Below are 19,696 nucleotides of genomic sequence, written 5' to 3'. Positions count from 1 at the left end.
TCTCCAGATCTGGCTGATGCCATTATTCCGTTTGTTTTTATACGTGATGTGATCTTCCTGACAAACACACGTGCACAAGTGCGCGTGAACGTGGCGTCATCAGATGGACACTCTATTATTGACCAGATAAAATAAATGACACCTACAAATAATTTAACGAACCATTCAACAGCGTGACGACACTCCAATGCGCGCAGGCAAAACAACGAACTACAAGGATAGAGCTTTTCTGCTGCCAAAAAATCGTGATAATCAACGGGAGATCTAGCACAATCAACAACGGGGCGAAGCGTTGCCGACCTGTACTCACTCTAATTATCTGCTACTTTTCAACCTTTTTTTTTTCTTTTGAATATTGCCTTCACTCATTACCAGTACCCATACATGCACAAACATAGGCGCTTATACTGTAAGAATTTATTCGTAACGTCAAACGAATGTGCTTATTTCTATTCTAAATAAAACTGTTATGCAGTACGTAAAGCCCTATCTAAAAAGCTGATCACAGAAAGTTGATCTTTCTCCTGACCAATTCAATAAAGCTACCATCATTAAGACTCATCGGTTAACCCTAAAGTTCTCTTGTTAATAGAATATGTTTGATAATTGTGTAATTACCTTTATCAACTGACCGCCGCGACTGAACGCATAGTATAGGAGTCAATCGTTGAGCCTAAGTCGTCTAAGATGGCGAAACACGAGGCTATTTGTTTTCGAATCTGGTCTATTAAGGTCACCTCAAGTATAGCACTTAATACATACACTTTACAATGTCGTCAGTCTATTGTTCTATAAAAAAAATCCACACTAGTTCTTAAACCAGACCCGCACCAATCCCAAAAGTTATGCTTCTGTTACTGATAAACTGAAGATTCAGTGTATTTTTTTGAATGACGATTAAATTAATATTCAGTTAAAGGGTTTTACTTAGAACGAGTTTACAAATATAATCAAATTAACTATAAATATCATATAAAAAAATATGTGCGATTGCATGTTGGCAAAATACACACTGCAAACGGACGTCGTATTATTGTTGCGTATGGGTGAAAAATACAAGGCTCTATTCATAGGCCGCTAGAACCACATTATATTGACGGTTAGCAGAAAGAAGATTGGGTGAAGCTAAGTGTGTTTACTGAGAGCGTATATATTAATATACTTCTATAATGCATAGCTGCATAGGATTAGATGTTTGGCAACATAGTGAGAGTGTCAGTTTCTTATAACACGCATCATTGGCAGTGCAATCATTTCACAAAATATATTATCGCCATACGGATAATAACATGATTTGGCGCGATTCTATTGACTTCCTGGTAAGAAGAAAACGCACACATCGGAAGGGACCCTTCCCGCAACTTCGACTGCTATTACATAATAGCCGTTTAAGACAGCAGCACCGCCAGACGTCGGGGCACTCGGGGCAGCCCCCCCCCGAAGGTAACTATAGGCTTCCTTCCGTGAAGTGGTATTACGCGCGAGGACTCTATTAGTCATACGACATCCTTCGAAGCGATCGCAGGTAACCGAAGAAGATGCGAATCAGCTACAAACGGCAGACTGCTTTATTGATGGCTAGCCACCATTGGAAATATTTACGAAGCACTTCCTCTAAGACGTGCTGGTAGCCAAAAAGACGTTGTTAGCAATGATTTCGTATCAGCGCAGTTGGAATGCTGAAATTAAAGAAAAGGTCATTATTCTGACCGTAATTCGAAAACTTCGATAAACACTCACTAACAAGGATATTAAGTAGAGTTCATCATACGTACAGCTCGGTGTATAGACAATCTTCAAGATAAAGTCAGTGACAACTGCTGGAATAGATACGACGCATCAGGCTGCAGCTAGACGCTGTCCACAAAAGGTACCTTTTAAAGGCGGTAGTACATACAAAACTTGCCATAGTTAGTACGTCTTGGTGGGTTCTGTGAGTTAAAACGATGGCCTTCAAAAGACGCGTCCACGCCTGTTTAGCCGTTCTCATCACACTCTTTGTACTGGTGCTTCTTTCGTCATTTGTTCAGGAGTCCGTGCACTTTAGTCAAAATCTCAACATTTCCGTGTGCTACTTTTGTGATGAAGGCGTTGACTTCAGTGTTCGAAACTTCGGCTGTTGTATGCTTCACTCAAGGTGCTGCTTTGACGAGGATAAGGACTGGGAGTAAAGTTATGGATATAAATGAAAACAACATTGCGATGTTCTCAGATGACTGTATCTGGAAGAAATAAAGAGATTAAACTTTATGCCGCTGGACTCCAAGGACAGTACTAATTTAGTAATTTGAAAACGACCCATAAAAGATCTGTCGCTCGACCTCACAGAGCAGCCTCTTTTATATCGTAACAGCTTTGATAGACAGGAGTACACGGGATATGCAGGCTATAAAAAGACCTCTTGGAAGGGTTGGGGACCCTGGATGTTAAGTAAGTTAAATGCTGTAACATATTTTCTCGTTTATTTCATGTGTTGAAATCAAGTTGCCTAGTTGCAATGTACAGATTGCTAGCGCCAGATATAGCAATTTATTCAATGAAAGTACTTACATGTACACATGTCATAAATAAACTGTCAAGTGTGAGTGTTATTTACTTACGTCGTAGTTATTGAGACTTGTACAATACTTGTACAATAGTTCGGTAGAGCAAACTCTTTTGTTATAGATAGAAGATAGACAAAACATTTGAAAACGTTTACCCTGTAACATAGTAATAGAAAAGAACATCGTTCTATCACCTTGAATTGAAAAACTCAGATTTCGAGTCTGAATGATTAACTATATTTCTTTGAAGACTTACAACGACAAGCATGATCAATAACTTTATATCGCTAAATATCTATATAAAAATACAATAGATTCAAAACTTAATCTTAAAGGGCCATAATCATCGCTATTTGTACTTTTACGCATATCGTTTTACCCAAAAGCTTGTTACATTATAAGAACTTAAGAAGTGATTATGCAATGCTACTAACACGATTTTTTTACTTAAGATTGTGCTTTATAGACGATTTGTCATAGAATCCATAATCTGAGCATCAGTAGAACCAAAACGAATTATATAATTTAATAAATGCATCTGATGTTACTTTAGTCAATCTGTCGAAGGCACTTCAAGCACCGAATATTCATGAACGTCTTATAAATAAGGAGATCTCTTATTCGTTAACTGTGAATTATCTTTTTGATTGATTTTCACGATAACTTGCGGGATGCACCGTTTCAACAACCTCTACTTTAGAGGGTAAAGCCTGCTCATTTTTTTGCTTTATGTAATTTGAATCCATGAATTCTGCAACGATAAACTGAATAAATCTACTATTTTGACCATGAAAAACTTGTCGCTGATCAACTTTCAATCAAAATCGCAACGTCTCCCCATAAAACCTCAAAAGTGAGTAAACAATCAGAGTTTCACATGCATAGACTATCCTAAAAGCGATTCCGACACCTGTTGAGTCTGTTTAGCTTCTCTGCCGATGAGTAAACCATTTAAGCTGTGTAGTCAAGTTCAATAGTCGGGACTTCGTCCTAATCGCCACGCTCCTGATAATCTCTCCCTCTCTCTCTCTCTCTCTCTCTATATATATATATATATATATATATATATATCGTTTCGGACTTATCATTACCGTTTTATTAAAATTACAAATAAAGTGCTTTCATCATCCATACCCACATTTTGTTACTGTTTAAAAATATTCCATAAAATCCAATACTTCACAGCTCTTACTATGTGACATTGTTTGCAGGATAATCTACCTACAAAATAATTTAATATAACGTGAATAATGTACAAATTACTCAGGGTATCGTATTTAAAATATTCCCTTAACTGACTCGTATCGATATATCTGGTTTAATGTTTGATGAAGCTTAAAGTCCCAAGAAGTTAGAAGTAGGATATTTCTAAGTAGAATCTAATCCAAATTAGAACAGAATGTACCAACGCCATTCTCTGCCACGCCCGAAGTCCCTCTCTTGCTTCTTTATTTAAACTAAATGTTTCCTGTGTTTTTCTTTGTAATTTCATGGTTTGTTTGTAACAACTATCAGAAAAATAGTTATTTGGCGGCAGCTATGACTAGTAGTGCCGCTATAATTAGAGCCCAAATGTTCAAAATTTTTGTGTTTAGCGTCGACCTCCTGTGACAATCTATATGAAAACATCGTCAATGTCTGCACTTATTATTCTTGCCGATACGAATAACGAAAACCAACTTTACCGATGCTCGCTAAGAGCACACTCGCCCTGAGCAAACCGCAAAAGCGTGAGTTTCTACGTGCAAGTCGGATTCTATTTTTATTACTTTCAGCGAAACGACGTCATTTCAAATCACATCAGTCTCATCGAAAACGATAGGGCACTGGAGTGAGATTGGGTTGTACATATCCTACTAGTGTTTCACAAGTCTTTGACATGGAAGACAGATACTGATCAAATGCAAGGCCCACACTGGACGATTTGTGTTTCCATTTTTTTTTAGAATACTAGCAGAGTTCGGACCCAGAGAAAAAAAAAAAGTGTCTTATCAAGAATGTGGACAGTTTTAAATCAAGCCATATATCAATAAGAGTGCGACCTTATATTTACAGCAAGTCCCATAATCAATAACGGAACTTTCACTGTTTCAAAACCAAGCGGCACTTGAGTTGACTTTTTAAAGAGACACGAACATTCAGTGGGTCCTCGAAATGATCTAAATGTGGTATTTCTTTTTTAAGCTGGCGCGTTTTTTGCCCGTATGCTTTGACTCAACAATTTTTGCCATTGGTTCCATTAGACAAACTTTTCTTGTCAAATCTTTCATAATAACCATACGATAACAGCAGTAAAAGCATGGAAAAATATATCCTAGAGTAGTGTCAATTAATTTTAAATATTCAATAATTCGGTCAGCTACTCATAGATGGCGCTCTACTAGGTAGTTATCGTCAGTCTTCTATTTCTATCTTCGGTCTTCACCACTGTTAGGGACGCCGCATAACTGCGAAACATTGTTGCTTATGGTAGTTATTAATGACATATTATACGGCAAAATAATAATAATAAATAGTTTTATATTTAGTTAGGACTGTACTATAACGCCACCACAGTGCCTAACCAGATTATTGGGATCATCACATATTAGTTATAGAGAACGCTTGTTTTCGTCAGAAACAGTCACTTTACGTTAATTTCATATTAGAAACATAGAAACAAGCTGCATTAATCACATACTATTATCTACAAAGTACTGACATTGCCTGGCATGTGAAAACGCAATTTAAGTATAGGTTCGGTATCCATCCAGTTCATTAAGACTGTAAGAGCTCCTGTGTATGTGCCCTATTCGACAAGTAGTGCGCGGTCTTCGGTGTTTTGAAGACGTCATCTTCCCCGTAAAGGGCGACTTGGGCCGATCGTAATGTGCTGTAGAAGACTAGCTATTTCTACTTGTTCATTAAGGGTCTACACTCTTCCGGTTCCTTTGGCCTCGGTATTGACTAGAAGCGAAAATAATTAAATCTGTGCATCCGTATGCACACCGTTTGTGTGTGTGTGTGTGACGGTGTGTCAAGTTGACGTACTCTGTGCGCATTCGTATTGTCGCGTGCAGAGGCCACTGGCCCAGCACAACTCAGCGTACGACAATGTAGCAGGTACAGTAGTTTCTACATTTGGTTGTCTGTCACAGTTCTGTCAGCCAATGTAGTGTTATACACAGAACATGTGACAGTTGTCTATATGCATAATAGTGTAGGGATACGTTGTTCGCGTTCGGCCTGCTCTTTTTCTATTCTGTCATACATGCAGTGTCCCCTTGTCGCAGTTATACTATAACTGTTTATGTATAAAACAAAAACTGATTTTAAACTGGTTTTAAGAAAAGATTTAACTGTGCTTTCATGATCATAGACTACATTCATCATTAGATTATTGACCCCCTGCTAATAATCCTTATAGGCTGGTATATTATGCACGACAAAATAACATTGATATATTTAACTTCTACCGATGTTATAGAGGTCAGAAATTATTTGATGCTCGACAACTATATTAGCGCACTTCAAAAGTTAGCATTACTTCGAGATACAATATTCATTGCTTGCATCGTTTTTAAGGTCGGCCAAATTATATGGGTAGATCAAGATTTATGAAACAGATAAAGAAGGCCAGGGTCCTGCTTAGCACTGCATTCACATTCTTTTAATTAGTGTAGTTAATCTGCACGCATTCCCGGTGTTTCGAGGATTAGTCTCTTCATTTGAAGGTGATCTGTTTTGTAGAAATATCGAATTGACCTAATCTGACATACCGTTAAATCATACCGAATTGCTATCCTATTGATCGATGCCAGCATAGTAAATATTTCGGCAATTTAAAGCTAAGAAACCAGCCTCATCATTTATCATCATTAATGTTTACAGATTGGAGCACAACTAATCCCAAAATTGGCTGAATGGCACCAACGCCAAAAAAAAGTAAACTTCACAATCCAATGGAGTGGACAAAATTTGCCGTCACCATAGTACTTATACCAGTTGTCATTATTGTTCTACTGACGCCCAGATTTGTGGAAGCTTCTATCGAATACTCAGCACTGGGCATCCCCACATGTAATCCGCCAGGCATATTTCGACCAGGCCGGAAACTGGACTTTGGAGCCTCGAAGAAAAATGGGGCGATCGTCGACTCAAAAGGATCCTCGTTCATTCTAACTGGCCAACTGGAAGACTGCGCCAACTGGTGCTGCAAATTACCTGCCGGTAATAGACTTTACAACGGACGGAAGTATCACACTATACATATTCTATTTGAACAAGAACATTGTTGGCCTTAATAGCCCGAATAAAATGCGACTGACTTGAATGTTAAGTTAGATATAAAGTATTGGTATTTTTAATAACATATATATAGTACGAAGTTCTGTGTGTAAATACGTGTAACTGATAAATATAAACCGCTTGTTTTCACCCACTCTAAACAATTCTAGGGTCTCCTGCACAAACATTAAACCTGCGTTTTAATACTCATTGCTTTAGTCAAACAGTTACAATTGTTTGTATTGTTTCAGTGAATTGCTCAATAGCGACGTTGGAAATTAAATCGACAGGCGCTAATTGCCACCTTCTTACATGCTATCCAAGTGAGTTGTGCATTTTCAACCCCAGAACCGAATTCGTTTCCTACGACAGAACGCTATTTGTGCCAAAAGACGCATACAAAGTTAAGGAAACCAATACCAGTGAAGTAAGTGATGGCTTCAGTAAATCCGGCGGAAACGGGCCCATACTTAGCTTTGTTGACCAGCAAATGCCACCGTCACAGAACATTGATCCTCAACGCGATTCAATGATCAAACCACGAAAAGGTGTTGGACTACCCCCACCGCCCACTGACAAGCATCTTAACCAAACGACAATCTCGAATCGGGAGCATCCGAACATGCCTATGTCAGAAAAACGTAAAACCCCGGTCGGAACGATTTTTCTATATTCAGCCCTCATTCTTGCTTTGCTAGCGATGTTTGCTTTTTTTGGACAAAAGTTTCTCGACTGCTGGGAACGCAGACATTACACCAGGGCGGACTATTTGTTAGATGGAATGTATGAAGACAATAGACACGGTCTTAAAGCCCATCATAGCCCGTGCCATTGATCATCCTCAAGTGACTGCCAGCTTTAGATAGAAAAAAAATACTCAGAGGTGCTAAGGCAGGCGGTGCTCAGACTAGGCATTCGTATCCGCTACAGTGTGATTGAATCAGAGACTGCTTTAAAACAGTGCATGTATAGTATAATGAAATAGTTCAACTGATTTACTAGATGTAGAGTAAATTTTGTTCAAGTTAAAGATCACGAGTATGCTTTAGCTTCAGAGAACCATTTAAGATCAATTGATCTTCATTGGTTCTATTGTGTAAGTCTGTGGTCACCTTGTTATAAGCCACTTCCAACCCTATGAATACATCCAGAGGCCGTAACAATTCGAAATAATTATCAAGCATTGATCGCAACCCAAATAACCAACGTGGGCCACTAGTTGGCGGCAGTCGAGAAACTTAATAGTGCAATATGAACACCAACTAAATAAACAGTAAAATCTTTTGAAGATAATCATAATAATATTAATAATAAATGTTGCACTGAAATTGTACAGTACTCTTATTTTGTTTTGTTTGAATTAATATGTTAAATAATAATAAATATGTGTTAATTACAAAATTTCGTTTTATGGAATTTGCGCAAGAGTTTTTCACAACGGGTAATCAGTAATATTGTTATGACATAGCACTTCGAGAAGCAGATATGTATATAACAATGGGATTAATTATATTAATGAGTTTCAGAATTTATTTCATATCACAGACATAATATTAGAATATATGGTTTTAGATTATTCAAATTCCATTATTGACTGCGTCCTGAAGAGGTGGACGTTGGCGAACACTCATCAAACAACCTTTTGATAAGCTTATTTGTCGGTAATAAATCAATAACCTAATTATCAAATGTTTACGTATAATAGAATGCATATATTATGCTCATCCCTAAGCTAATAGCAGCAATATTTGCGAAAATTCTTATCTCATTTTATATCGCCATTGTTTTGAAAAAATCTAATAGAACCATACATTTTTCTTAGAGTCGCTTCAGGCTAATAGTATAGTCGTTGTATTAAATCTCGACATTTTCTTCTCAGTCTAACTATCGCAATTTTAAATTACTTAAAAAAACACACGTCATGAAAAACAACAACTCGCAGTTATATTGTCACATATTTTACATTATCTACATGGCACGTAGGCGACAACCTTGATATACGCGAGGAATTTCTGCACCAATTAACTTTGTGGTTCTAAACGGTAAACCTGAGACCTATTCTATGCTTTTATCAATACTATTTGTGGGTCAATGATCTTACTTGCAGGTTTCTATATACAATAATATTAGACTACTATTTGGCACCTGTTTAAATTAAATTAAATAATTAGACCGCTGCTTTTTCTGATGAACCTTCGTGAAACAGTTTTCAACCTAGAAGAAGTCGCTCGCTTTTGCTTTCCGGATTTTCGGTGCGTCCGACGAGCCTGAGTCTGGTGTTTTTGTAGTGAAGAGCCGAGGTGAGGGACTGGGAAATGGCGCGACTACTGATACAGGCGTCGCAAATCGTTCTTTTGAACTCTGACTTGGGCTAGGTGAATAGCTTGCCATAAGTTTCTTATCTACACCTCGACTGATACCTAGCTTGCCAACAGCAAGTCTCTTTGCTGCTGGGGAAAGCCCGGTGAATCGTGGACTTTGGGGCACGGTGCTGTGAGTAAAGTTGTCCTGAACAGTTTTCATCGCCTTCTGTTTCTTCTTGGCAGCAGCAGCCCTCTCCGCTAACGAATGAGCTAACTTTTCTCTTTCAGATGGCGCTTTCATCCGGAATTTCGAAGTATCCCCGGCGCTGTCAATAAGGTAAGGGGTGCTATCAACTTCTCCCCAGGTCATTAAAGGTGAGTCGCCGACTCCAGGCCTTGGAGACGGTGTGGCTACAAATGAGAAACCGTTGACTTTTGGTGAAGATGCAATCTCCCAACTCTGTTTACCGTTGATTCCCACTTTTTCGACAACTCCATTCCAAAACCCATCGCCTTTGGTTTGCTGAGAAGCGCTCGATGCTGCTGCGGTGGTGGCCATATTCATATTGATTGAGGTACCCCACGGCCTCGTGCCAAGACGAGTTGCCGAATGCTGGACCTTAACATGACTGTCTTTAAGATCCTGAATTTCTTGGTCAGTAAGAGATGCCCCTTCTGGATAATACATGACAGTGTTATGCGCCTTGTACTTCCAAGTATCCAATGGCTTCGATGACCGACCGTCAGTCACAGCAAAGGGTGTTGCAGGTGGAGGCATTAAAGCTGAGTCGCTCTTAGCGCTCTTTTCCTCGTCCTGTTCATGCTTGTAGATCCAGTCCAACTTCTCTCGCCGTTTCTGCTCGTTCGTTTTCATAATCTGAGTGAAAGAATCATTGTCCTCAGAAGTGTATCTTGCCATAAACTGCGAAAGAGAAACTCCTTCAAGTTCTTTCTTAAGCTTGGCTTCTTTTTCAGAAGTGCGCGACGGTACCTTTGACGGGCCTGGAGTATTTTTAATCCAATCTTCGTCATCCCATCCTTCTTTGGAAGGAGTGTCTCCGACTTCAACATGAGGCGTCTTCCCAAGTTGCTTTTCGGCCTCAGCAATGCGAATGCTGTTCTGACTATCAAGAGCATCAAGATACTCACTTTGCTTACGCACAGTTTCGAGATAAGGAAAAAAATCTCGTTCTATAATCTTTTCTAGCTTTTCAACGAACTCCTCTTCTTCTAGCACCTTCATCTTTCGCTTCGACGTATGCGCTTCATTTTGAAGAGCCAGCGCTCGTTCAGACCGCTCTGACAGCACCTTGGCTTGTACAGGGGCTTTTGGCCCCACGGGTGTAATAGAACTCATTATCTTAGTTTACTAACTGCACTTTTTTTCGAAGGTACGAAAACAATGACGAATAGCTTGGCACAAGAGACTTTTTATGATTTTTGACCAAAGAAGTACACCTGCTTCGTGCTAGTTTATCTGGTCAGTCAACTCCAGTTTGACAACAATTTTTGTGTTCTCGAATTCCACTTTAACCACAAATACTTGCTCACACTGTTTGACGCATACTGATGTTTAACATGGATTGTCCGAAATTTCCTAGTTGCGAATTCTGCTCATACTGTTCTTTAGATTCACCTTCCGTCGAATAGGTGATAAAATCGACGAGAACGCAGCGCGGGCTTTTCAAAAGACGCTGACCTTGGTCTTGGATAGCTGTGAGAACCGCCACTAAAATAAGTTAATTTCAACTACCGCTGCAATTATTTTTCGTTTTTTCGCAGTACAGCAGGTCATTTTAACTGTCCCTATATAACATGTATTGACCTATTTAATTGAATAGAACAACATGACTGTTAATAAAGATCATATTTACGCGATAGGGTAGGCCATGGTCCATGACAAAGGCCTTACCATGTCATCACACTGTTATAAGCGAATCCGGCTGACTTTAATATTGAATAACTTTTAAACTAGTGTGCATAGAATGATGATTTTTTTGCATGCATATAAGAAGTATCTTTTCTTCTTAGTCATCATCTGGCTGACCTCAATACTCCATTCTCTAAACATCCGCATCATTTACTTATCGTGTTTCTGCTTAAAACCTTTTTGTGTGATGTTTTCACTAATCATTAATAGATTTCCTTTCGAGAAGGAAAAATTGATCACTGAGTGTTGAGCTTTGGGATTAAAAGATGTTTCTCCTTCTGAACTCATTATTCCACTACTAGATAGAGAATAGATTACTAGCATACTGGTCATAAATATTTCAGCCTTCTAGAAACTTGTAATAATATAAATACAATATGTCTGAAGATAACTTGAGTAAATTTTGAATATTATTTACCATTTTCCATATCAATTTCCATATCAAAAATGATTTGGAATTTGCTTCGGATAAATAATAATAATATGTCGCCTACTAGTGACTCACAAACCTGCAACCTTGATCCCATCTGTCAATCTAGAGACATTTACTTGCGATAATTTTTGATATAATTTTCACAAACTTTCTAAGTTGAATCGAAAAATAATACTCAAGCGTAGACATCTGATCCACGAGACTAAACGTATAATGTGCCAATATCAAATGTATATAAAAGAAACAAGACTAATTATCTTGGAGGAAACGTGAAAGGCCTTCAAGAGGATTCCGTTCCGAGACTTATACTTAGTTATGTTTTCCTATGTTATTGAATCTGTTTTAAAAATCTAACACATGTTTCGAATTTTGCGTCTTGAACTGCGTTATGTTGCATGAGAGCACTTACATGTCAGTTTTTTTAGAAATACGCACACACTCAAGAAGAAAACGATTTAAGACGAATTTAGAGACATCTACTCATCTCCAATGTTTTCTATAAAGTTTCAGAACTCTAGCCAAGTAAGATATATCAACCACGGGACCATTTGAAAATTGCTTTAATGTTGGTCTTCTCGACTTAAGCTTTACTCAAGCCGTCGGCAGAAGTGTCGGTCCCAAATCTATGTCTTGGTAAAGGTAAATAAATATAACTACGTGTATCCCGAAGGGTACGTGATATATATAATGTATACATTCTGACCTATAAAAAGCATTTATTTGGTGAATTTCTTAATATAATTCCTTTTTTTTAATTTTAAGAAGTGTAAAGCAAGGTAAAAAACACAATGTGCTTTTTCTGGGCTTATTTGTAACCTAATATGTACACTTCAGATACCCCTTCTACTTGAACATTCCACACGGTTTATGATAACGTTGACAGTTATTATATTACCAATTGCCATAGACCATATCCATTATCGAATAAGCAAATCACACAGAGTACTTCGGCTGGTGCTCAAATTGAACGTCCAGTTTGGACTGCAAGAGATTAAGTAAGATTTTATTTTTACCTTATTTAAAACAATAAATGGAGTTCTCATTATTAACGCGGTCACTTTGACGTACATTGCATGCATCTTTCGAAATACGAAAACCGTGTCATTAAAATTTCTTTAGAGACTTACAATATTATTCAGGTACAAGGTAAATTAAAATGACTAAATTTATTTTTACAGAATCATTTATATATACAATATTTGAAAGTGTATAGAAATGTACCAGACATTAGAAATTAAAGTTCGTCCCTTGATTTATTGTCACCATCCAGCAGTTGCTCATGCAAACACTTAGTTTGCCTTGGATCGTTCTTAAGTACGCGTTCCTCGCATAGATATTGCATCAGGGGAACTTTTTCGGTCTGTTGAAAATACCTGAAAAATAAATAAATGTCTTTGTTTAACCCAATGTACTGAACGATTCTGCCAAAAATACGATAGAGAGAACTTACCCCGATAAAAAAAACTATCTACCACAACCCCATTCTTAATAATCATTGGATGAAAAAAGACCTGATGAGCCGCACCGGATTATCACAAATTAAAATAAGAGCCCAAGCTCATCGGGCTTCCTGTTTCAATCTGCAATACAAGGTTCTTTACTTCAACAAAAAAAGCATGATAACAATTGCCTGATGAAATTGTATTTTTTTTCTTAACCAATCCTCGGCCTGAAAACTCTCTGGACAGTGCTACAGAAACAATGACGTATGCGCGGCGTCGCAGCGATATTGCTCTCGCTTTTCAATTTCTTTTTCCTGTTAAGATACTTTATTGTGAGAAAAATTTTCGTAAAATTATTTAAATGTCCGGTTTCAAATCTGCGGCGCTTGCAAAACTGGCTAGTGATCTTATTTAGAAAAACTAAGTGTTGTTTATTTTCGAACTCTAATGGTTGATTTATTGACATGTTCCAGACCATTTCGGGGGAAATTCTGCATTAAAGTCTAGTTCTAAATGTTGATTACTATAGAAATCATGTAGATCCTACCATTCCTCAATGTCGGATTCATGTGACTCGAGCATTTTCTCACACTGAGTTTTCAGGTTTGTGACCTCGGCGGGTGGTTCATCCCACAATTCTTGCGGGATACCCAGATCGACTTTAACACCTTTAGCGACCAAATTGTTAAGCACCTGGAACGTCTGAGAAGTGCCTAAACACACAACACAGACGATATGTGATTGACCGATGAATGTTAGGGATGTAAAATAATCATGTTGTTTTTTATATATGTGTAATTTAAATTCAGTCTACACTACAATAGCTTATTGCAATCCATTGTCTAAAGCTTCTTCTGAATCTGGCTACAAAAATAACTAACAAGTGTAGTTATTATCATACATTGTCTCTATGAAGAAGGTGAGTCATGATAACGGTGTACGAGTTCAACACGGCAAAGGGTACAATATTTATAGTAGTTAATGTTTAGCCTTTGCAGGATGGAAATAGCAAAGGCTATTTTATTTTGTACATGAAAGTTAGGCAAAATTAATTACGTTTAAGAGGTTTATACAAGACCGAACTAAAAAAAACAACTCTAATCTAGCTAGATGTTGATAGATCCCACCTCTCGCAAATCTGGTTGAATCAGTTCTCTCTTTATGCAGTCGGTACTCTAAAAGCCGGTTGCAAACGCTTTCCAGTGTTTCTATTAGACGCAGTTCCGACGTGACGTACTTTTTCACCTTACGCTTCTCCGGAGGCGTATCTATATGATACCCGGTTTCGATAACATCGTGCGTTTTGCCTGTTTGTGAATACAATATTGCAATATGTTCCTGTTTTTCTCTAAAATATGACAGTTTGAAATTCTAAAGTTCAATATCTTAAATTATTGAACGCGAATGAATATTTAACTGCCGTAATTTAAACTTACATAAAACGTGCTCATCAAGTATGAATATATCAAGTATCAATAAAAATTTATGTTTCTTTTCCTCAAGTCCGTACCTGTCGCCTGGAGCTCTAAGTCCAGCTCAGTTACAAGGTACTTGCATACTTCGCAAGTGTCCGCATAACGAACACCGTACTCTTTTTCAACAAAATCAGTTTCACCTTTTGGTCCTTTAGTTCCATCTGTCTCCGTTGAGGCAGCAACAACGGATATGGCAATCAGGAGAAAAAGGACTCTCATTTTAGTACAGGCAAAAATCTGTAATGGAGTGGAATCAAAGCAAGTCATAATTCCTGTGTTAGCTATAACTTATTAAGTTTTTAATCAGGTATGATCGTATGTACTACTTGAAACTGAAAAAAGTGTCAGACGATATTTTTTCTCTATTGATGGTGTTAAGCCAGATTTCGCGCGCGATATTTTAGCCGAAAGTCTGACCCATCTAGAAGACTAATTCAATTATTTTCATCAAGATATAGTACAATTTACAATAATAGAATCCGTATAACTGCACGGCATTTGCTATTTTAACAAGACATTACCGACAGGAAAACTGCCCTTGGCTCTCTCCTTCGTGGCCAAGGTAACGATGCGCGAGTAACAGTTCATAAATTTTATTGTAGCGCTCAAACACAAAGATGCCGATAATCCAAATCCATGTATTTGACTTTTAGGATGCTTTTATCAGGACTAGTATTTAGTTAGAAGGCACGTAGTTTCTTAAAGTTCGACATGATCTTAAGCACAGCTAATTTATATTTCTGTATATATTATTGTAATATTATTAGAATAGTGTACGTCTACTGCAGATGCTGTACACACCTTAAATAGCGTAGTAGAATTTTACCAAACAAGGTGTCTATCTTAGTTAAAGGATTTTGTTTAAACTAAATAGGAGGCTGTAAAAACAGGAGACTATAGATATATAACTTCCTAGAATAGATTTCTTAAACATGATATATAAAATAAACTGCAGTCATTGGAAATCAAATAGTATACACTTTATGTTCGATGTTTACGTACCAACCCAGAATATTCATGTTACCTATTTGATGAAAAATCACATTCTTAGATTTGTAGAAAGCTATTCACATGCGACTAGACACTTACGATTTTTCTCCGCTTAAGGGAACCACCTTTATCGTTTCTTAATTTTATTCTACTTAGCCAATTTACAAAACACCGGTTAATGGATTTAACTTAGGGTTGGACGCCGGCAAGAACTATATGAAGAAATGGTTTTTGCAGTTCCTAAGCGGCATCTAGTTGTCTCGTTTCAAAAGCGAATGGGCGTTGTGCCGCAAGGTGGGCTCGCAAAGAAAGTTGTAGATTTATATTTCTCTTGTGTGAACTGCTACGCCGTTTTTTAAAGAGATTAAGTATTACAATAATAATAAAAATAATAATGCCAATTAGTTTTACTTTAGTGATCCCAATAAGTACACAGGGGACTCTAAGACCGTAACATGGATTCTGACTATAAATAGGAAAAACGCTAAAAAGTAATGGCACCAGTTGTAAATATAACATTATCTTAGAAATTAATACAGCGGCTCACACTGGGGTGTCTATACAAATGTGCATACAATGTTATGCACTTACAATGTGTATAACCGATATAAGCACACCAATAAAAAAAACTCATGGGTTTATATGTTATTTAGGTTCATAGATATATTAGAATCTATTTGTGATTCTCTATTCGCAAATAACTCAAGAGTACTAAAACGATCCACAAATGCGAAAAAACGAAAATCTAACACCGGTCACAGATAATTCAATAAAAATATATGGATGAGAAAATATTAAACATTCTTCCACAAGCCATCTAAGTGCCCAAAAACGTATGCGACCGAAAATAAAAATGTGTTTCTGAGTTTGTATAGAGATGGCTGGTATTGCAATTTGCTTCTCAAAGATCATCACTGACGCCCAAGTGTTTTAACTATCTACTGTAAATAAAGTTCTCCAGATATTTATGTTACTTTAGTAAAGAATCGTCACTAACAGAGACGCCGTAGTGCATTATTATTTTCAAACGATCAACCACGTAAATAACTTTGTCTGATCATAGAATCTTTGTCGGGATTCTCTACCTGGTATTTAAATACATAATCGCAAGCTGATCGTAATATTATCGACAGGAACGATGCTTTCGTGGTTAATTTGACGATCTTCAATAAGTAGATTAACATTTGTGAAATTTTTGGATTTCTGAAATTTTCGGATGCCAGTAGACCTAGAGGATTTCTGAAATTTTTGGATGCCAATAGATCTAGAGGATTATAAACGTGATGACAACGTTTATCTACACATACAGAGAGGTACTCTGAAACTATAAAAAAGAATGGCGCATCTTTAAAAGCGTCAAACGTCGCGTTACACGCTTAGTGGCTGCTTTTTCGAGAAAAACAGACAGTGCAAAAGCAATTGCATTTTTACGATATATTTATTCAGTAAAAGTCAAACATGAAGCATTTATATCTATTGTTTGTATGTACAATATAAGCTATCATCATTGAGTTCTTTAAGCTGTCTTAAAAAAAGACACTCTGATTAAGTTCTTAGCGTTGACTAATAGAGGTCCTTATTGTTGTTAGAATGTGGTCGGTAAGTCTAGTCTTTATAGCGCACACCGAGAGAACGCCTGAAATTGCAGTAGTATTTCTAGTCTCTGTTTAATCTCTCAATAACTTTGAGGTATTCGCCCTCGAGCTCTTTGTATTCAGCATCGAGCTTTTCTATTCGATTATCGAGAGACGCGTGTAATTCGGCGTACGAGGCGCCCTCTTTCTTGAACGCTTTCTTTGCCTTTTCAAGATTGATCTGTTCTTGACGAGCCGTTGCGTTTAGACGATTCTTAATATCCAACCGGTACTTCTTGTATTCGGCTGCATTTTTCTGCTGGGTGTTCTTTAGGCGGAGAATCTCGTAAACGCGTCGTGCTTGACGCTTACCAATTTTCAGTTTTTCACGAGCCTCTACACGCATTTCCTCACTGAAACCTTTTGCTAGCCTGGCAGCGTGAAATGGAGCAAGTCTCTGACAGTTTTTAGCGTCGATATAATCCCGAACCCTTGTCAACTCTTCGGAAGGATCTTCGAAAGTAATGTCAACGACATCAGCCCGGCCTACATAGTAGTTGTAGACCATTTGAAGGAGCTGGGCACCCAAACCTTGCCTTTGGAAAGGTGGCAGTATTAGGATTTGTGAGACCCGAGGGCGCTGCTTATCGGGATACGCCCAATACTTGTACACTGTGCAATAACCACAGAAGGTGTACCACGTATTTTCCCCCTCACGGCGTTTCTCGTATAATACAAATGAATTCCAATTTTCATCCTCTGTGTCGATGTACTGAGCGCCGTCAACGAACCACATGACAAAAGATTCCATTCGCATATGATACTTTCGGTATTTCGGGTCAGCAACCATATTGTGGTAAACTTCGTACGTGACCTCACTGCTTTCCGGCTTCCACTGGTGCTGGAGTTCACCCATTGGTTTGAACTTTCGCTCGTCCTGCAGCTTGCTGGTGAATACATCGAGATTTGTGTAAAAATCATTTTCGGGCAGTTTCTCACTAATCACACCAAGAACGTCGTCAGCTTCTACGTCTTCAGCCTTGTCAGGAGATATCTTTTCGGAAAACTTCTGTCCAAGAAAGATTTCTAGACTACCAGCAGCAAAGTACAGTTGAATAATAAGATCCTTATAGCCAAATATTGCTTCTCCTTCACCGAAGAACTGGTGGCACATTTCCGGGTTGAAGGTGCCTTCTTCCTTATTGAGATCAGCTGCCGTATGTACAAGACGAAATTCTACAGCGTCATTTCCGCTTGTGACATACTGTTCCAGCACGTCCTTACGAACCGCGTGGTTCATTTTTAGGGCTGAAATTGAGTGCAATTCAATCTGCTTGATTATAGTGAACGGCCAATATGTTAGTTTAAGAAAATCGTGATCACAAATTACTCTAATACGTATAGTGAATACAATTTTTATAAAATATTGATATATCGGAAAAGCTACTCCTGATCAGACATCACAATACATACTTACAGCATTGGTTAGACATCCCATATAAATTAGACGAATTAGCGGGCACATAAAATTTGGAGTACCAAGTGATAAATGCTAACAGAGCGATGTTCGGTAATTATTTTAGCGTTAAATACCAAGACGGTATAAAGCACACTTATCGTCTGTACGTTTCTGCATGTGTTATTTTCAGTCGCTTGTTTCAACTTAGATAAAAAAACATTTTCTCTTCTACACCTGATAGCAACACACAGACACACAGTATACTAATATTTTTGAACACTTACACGAAGACATCCTTAAGGAAAAAAATTTCGGAGATGATATGAAATTACACTTAATTTATATAATTACAATAATTTTCTCCTACGAAAAGTTGCAGATAATAAATCCGTGTCTTAAATACACAAGTTTTGAGATGCGTGAGAGCTAGCTGTGAATTGTATTCAGAAACACGCTGTAGCCGCGAGTTTTTAGAGCTAGGCTAAAAATTGTCGCTGTTTAAAGGAACGGATACACACATCTTTTGTATCCCAGCAAATCCTTGCAACTACTATATACGACACGTGAAGGACCCACTTGATTCGAAGACTACATAACATACGAAGACTACATAAACAGATGTTCGTTATTGTGCCGATAAAACTAATCAAGGTAGTATTGAAAAGAGTTAATAAATCGGTCAAAAACGAATGCTCAGAAGACGACGGGTATATGTGGAATTGTCGATGGCTGATGAAGCTCCGATAAATTCAAAATGTGCGTTTACGGTGCGTACGTGTGTCTGCATGAAGGAACTGCGAATAAACATACTGATACAAGACGGTCTAATTTAACTGATCTCGTTTCACAGAAGGAAAATGCTACATCTAACATGCCTGTAACTAATACATATGGGACCCATACCTTGGAATTAAAAATATTGCCTGTGAATGTTAAAGGCAGCTGACTATACGTCAAAGTGAGTAGTATTACTTGCGCGGAACGAATCGAGCTTCGATTCATTCAGTTTTCGAACCTATTGTCGTCGGCAGCAGTTCACAATTCCACAAACACCTAGCCTTTCGGAAACCTGTGCATTGGCGCGAAAGCAGCTCATGGTCATAGAAACTTGATGCGTAGCTTTTCCAGAGCTCTAGCCAATCGTTCGCCTTGTTACTTATAAAGTGCCTAATAATTCTGATCAGCGGTTTGATTAAGTCAATCAAAAGGCTAGAAGTTATCTATTAAACCGATCTCGGGAAATCTGTCGCTTCATAAACGAGTCTACTTAGACAGCGA

At 37.9% G+C, this 19,696-nt stretch overlaps 3 protein-coding genes across 13 annotated transcripts; 1 reads left to right on the top strand and 2 right to left on the bottom strand.

Moving 5' to 3' along the window:
- Window positions 1–1,408: 1,408 nt before the first annotated feature.
- Window positions 1,409–8,150, top strand: LOC111248024 (uncharacterized). Of its 7 annotated transcripts, none has more exons than XM_086985315.1 (4): window positions 5,678–5,745; window positions 6,111–6,259; window positions 6,417–6,755; window positions 7,064–8,150. In XM_086985315.1, the coding sequence occupies exons 3-4, from the start codon at window positions 6,449–6,451 to the stop codon at window positions 7,645–7,647; spliced, it is 891 nt and encodes a 296-aa protein (XP_086841441.1). In that variant the 5' UTR covers window positions 5,678–5,745; window positions 6,111–6,259; window positions 6,417–6,448; the 3' UTR covers window positions 7,648–8,150. The 7 variants fall into 7 exon arrangements, with proteins under 7 accessions (XP_086841445.1, XP_022655448.1, XP_022655447.1 ...); XM_086985316.1 differs by lacking the exon at window positions 5,678–5,745 and adding an exon at window positions 5,769–5,952; XM_086985319.1 differs by lacking the exons at window positions 5,678–5,745; window positions 6,111–6,259 and adding an exon at window positions 1,409–1,870.
- A 586-nt stretch (window positions 8,151–8,736) lies between these two features.
- Es2 (ess-2 splicing factor homolog) lies at window positions 8,737–10,747 on the bottom strand. Its single transcript, XM_022798663.2, has one exon. The coding sequence runs from the start codon at window positions 10,470–10,472 to the stop codon at window positions 9,027–9,029; it is 1,446 nt and encodes a 481-aa protein (XP_022654398.1). The 5' UTR covers window positions 10,473–10,747; the 3' UTR covers window positions 8,737–9,026.
- A 1,882-nt stretch (window positions 10,748–12,629) lies between these two features.
- On the bottom strand, window positions 12,630–19,608 carry LOC111247572 (protein canopy 4-like). Of its 5 annotated transcripts, none has more exons than XM_086985295.1 (5): window positions 19,322–19,502; window positions 14,431–14,632; window positions 14,048–14,227; window positions 13,468–13,633; window positions 12,630–12,851 (listed from the first exon to the last, which is right to left on the bottom strand). In XM_086985295.1, the coding sequence occupies exons 1-5, from the start codon at window positions 19,418–19,420 to the stop codon at window positions 12,713–12,715; spliced, it is 786 nt and encodes a 261-aa protein (XP_086841421.1). In that variant the 5' UTR covers window positions 19,421–19,502; the 3' UTR covers window positions 12,630–12,712. The 5 variants fall into 5 exon arrangements, with proteins under 5 accessions (XP_086841421.1, XP_022654402.1, XP_022654400.1 ...); XM_022798667.2 differs by lacking the exon at window positions 19,322–19,502 and adding an exon at window positions 15,485–15,643; XM_022798665.2 differs by lacking the exons at window positions 12,630–12,851; window positions 13,468–13,633; window positions 14,048–14,227; window positions 14,431–14,632 and adding an exon at window positions 16,805–18,289 and having other exon boundaries at window positions 19,322–19,608.
- Between the last annotated feature and the right edge of the window lie 88 nt (window positions 19,609–19,696).

Source organism: Varroa destructor, unplaced genomic scaffold (genome assembly GCF_002443255.2).
Source record: "Varroa destructor unplaced genomic scaffold, Vdes_3.0 BEIS01000003.1, whole genome shotgun sequence".
Taxonomy (NCBI): domain Eukaryota; kingdom Metazoa; phylum Arthropoda; class Arachnida; order Mesostigmata; family Varroidae; genus Varroa; species Varroa destructor.
This window is presented reverse-complemented; position numbering and strand designations above follow the sequence as displayed.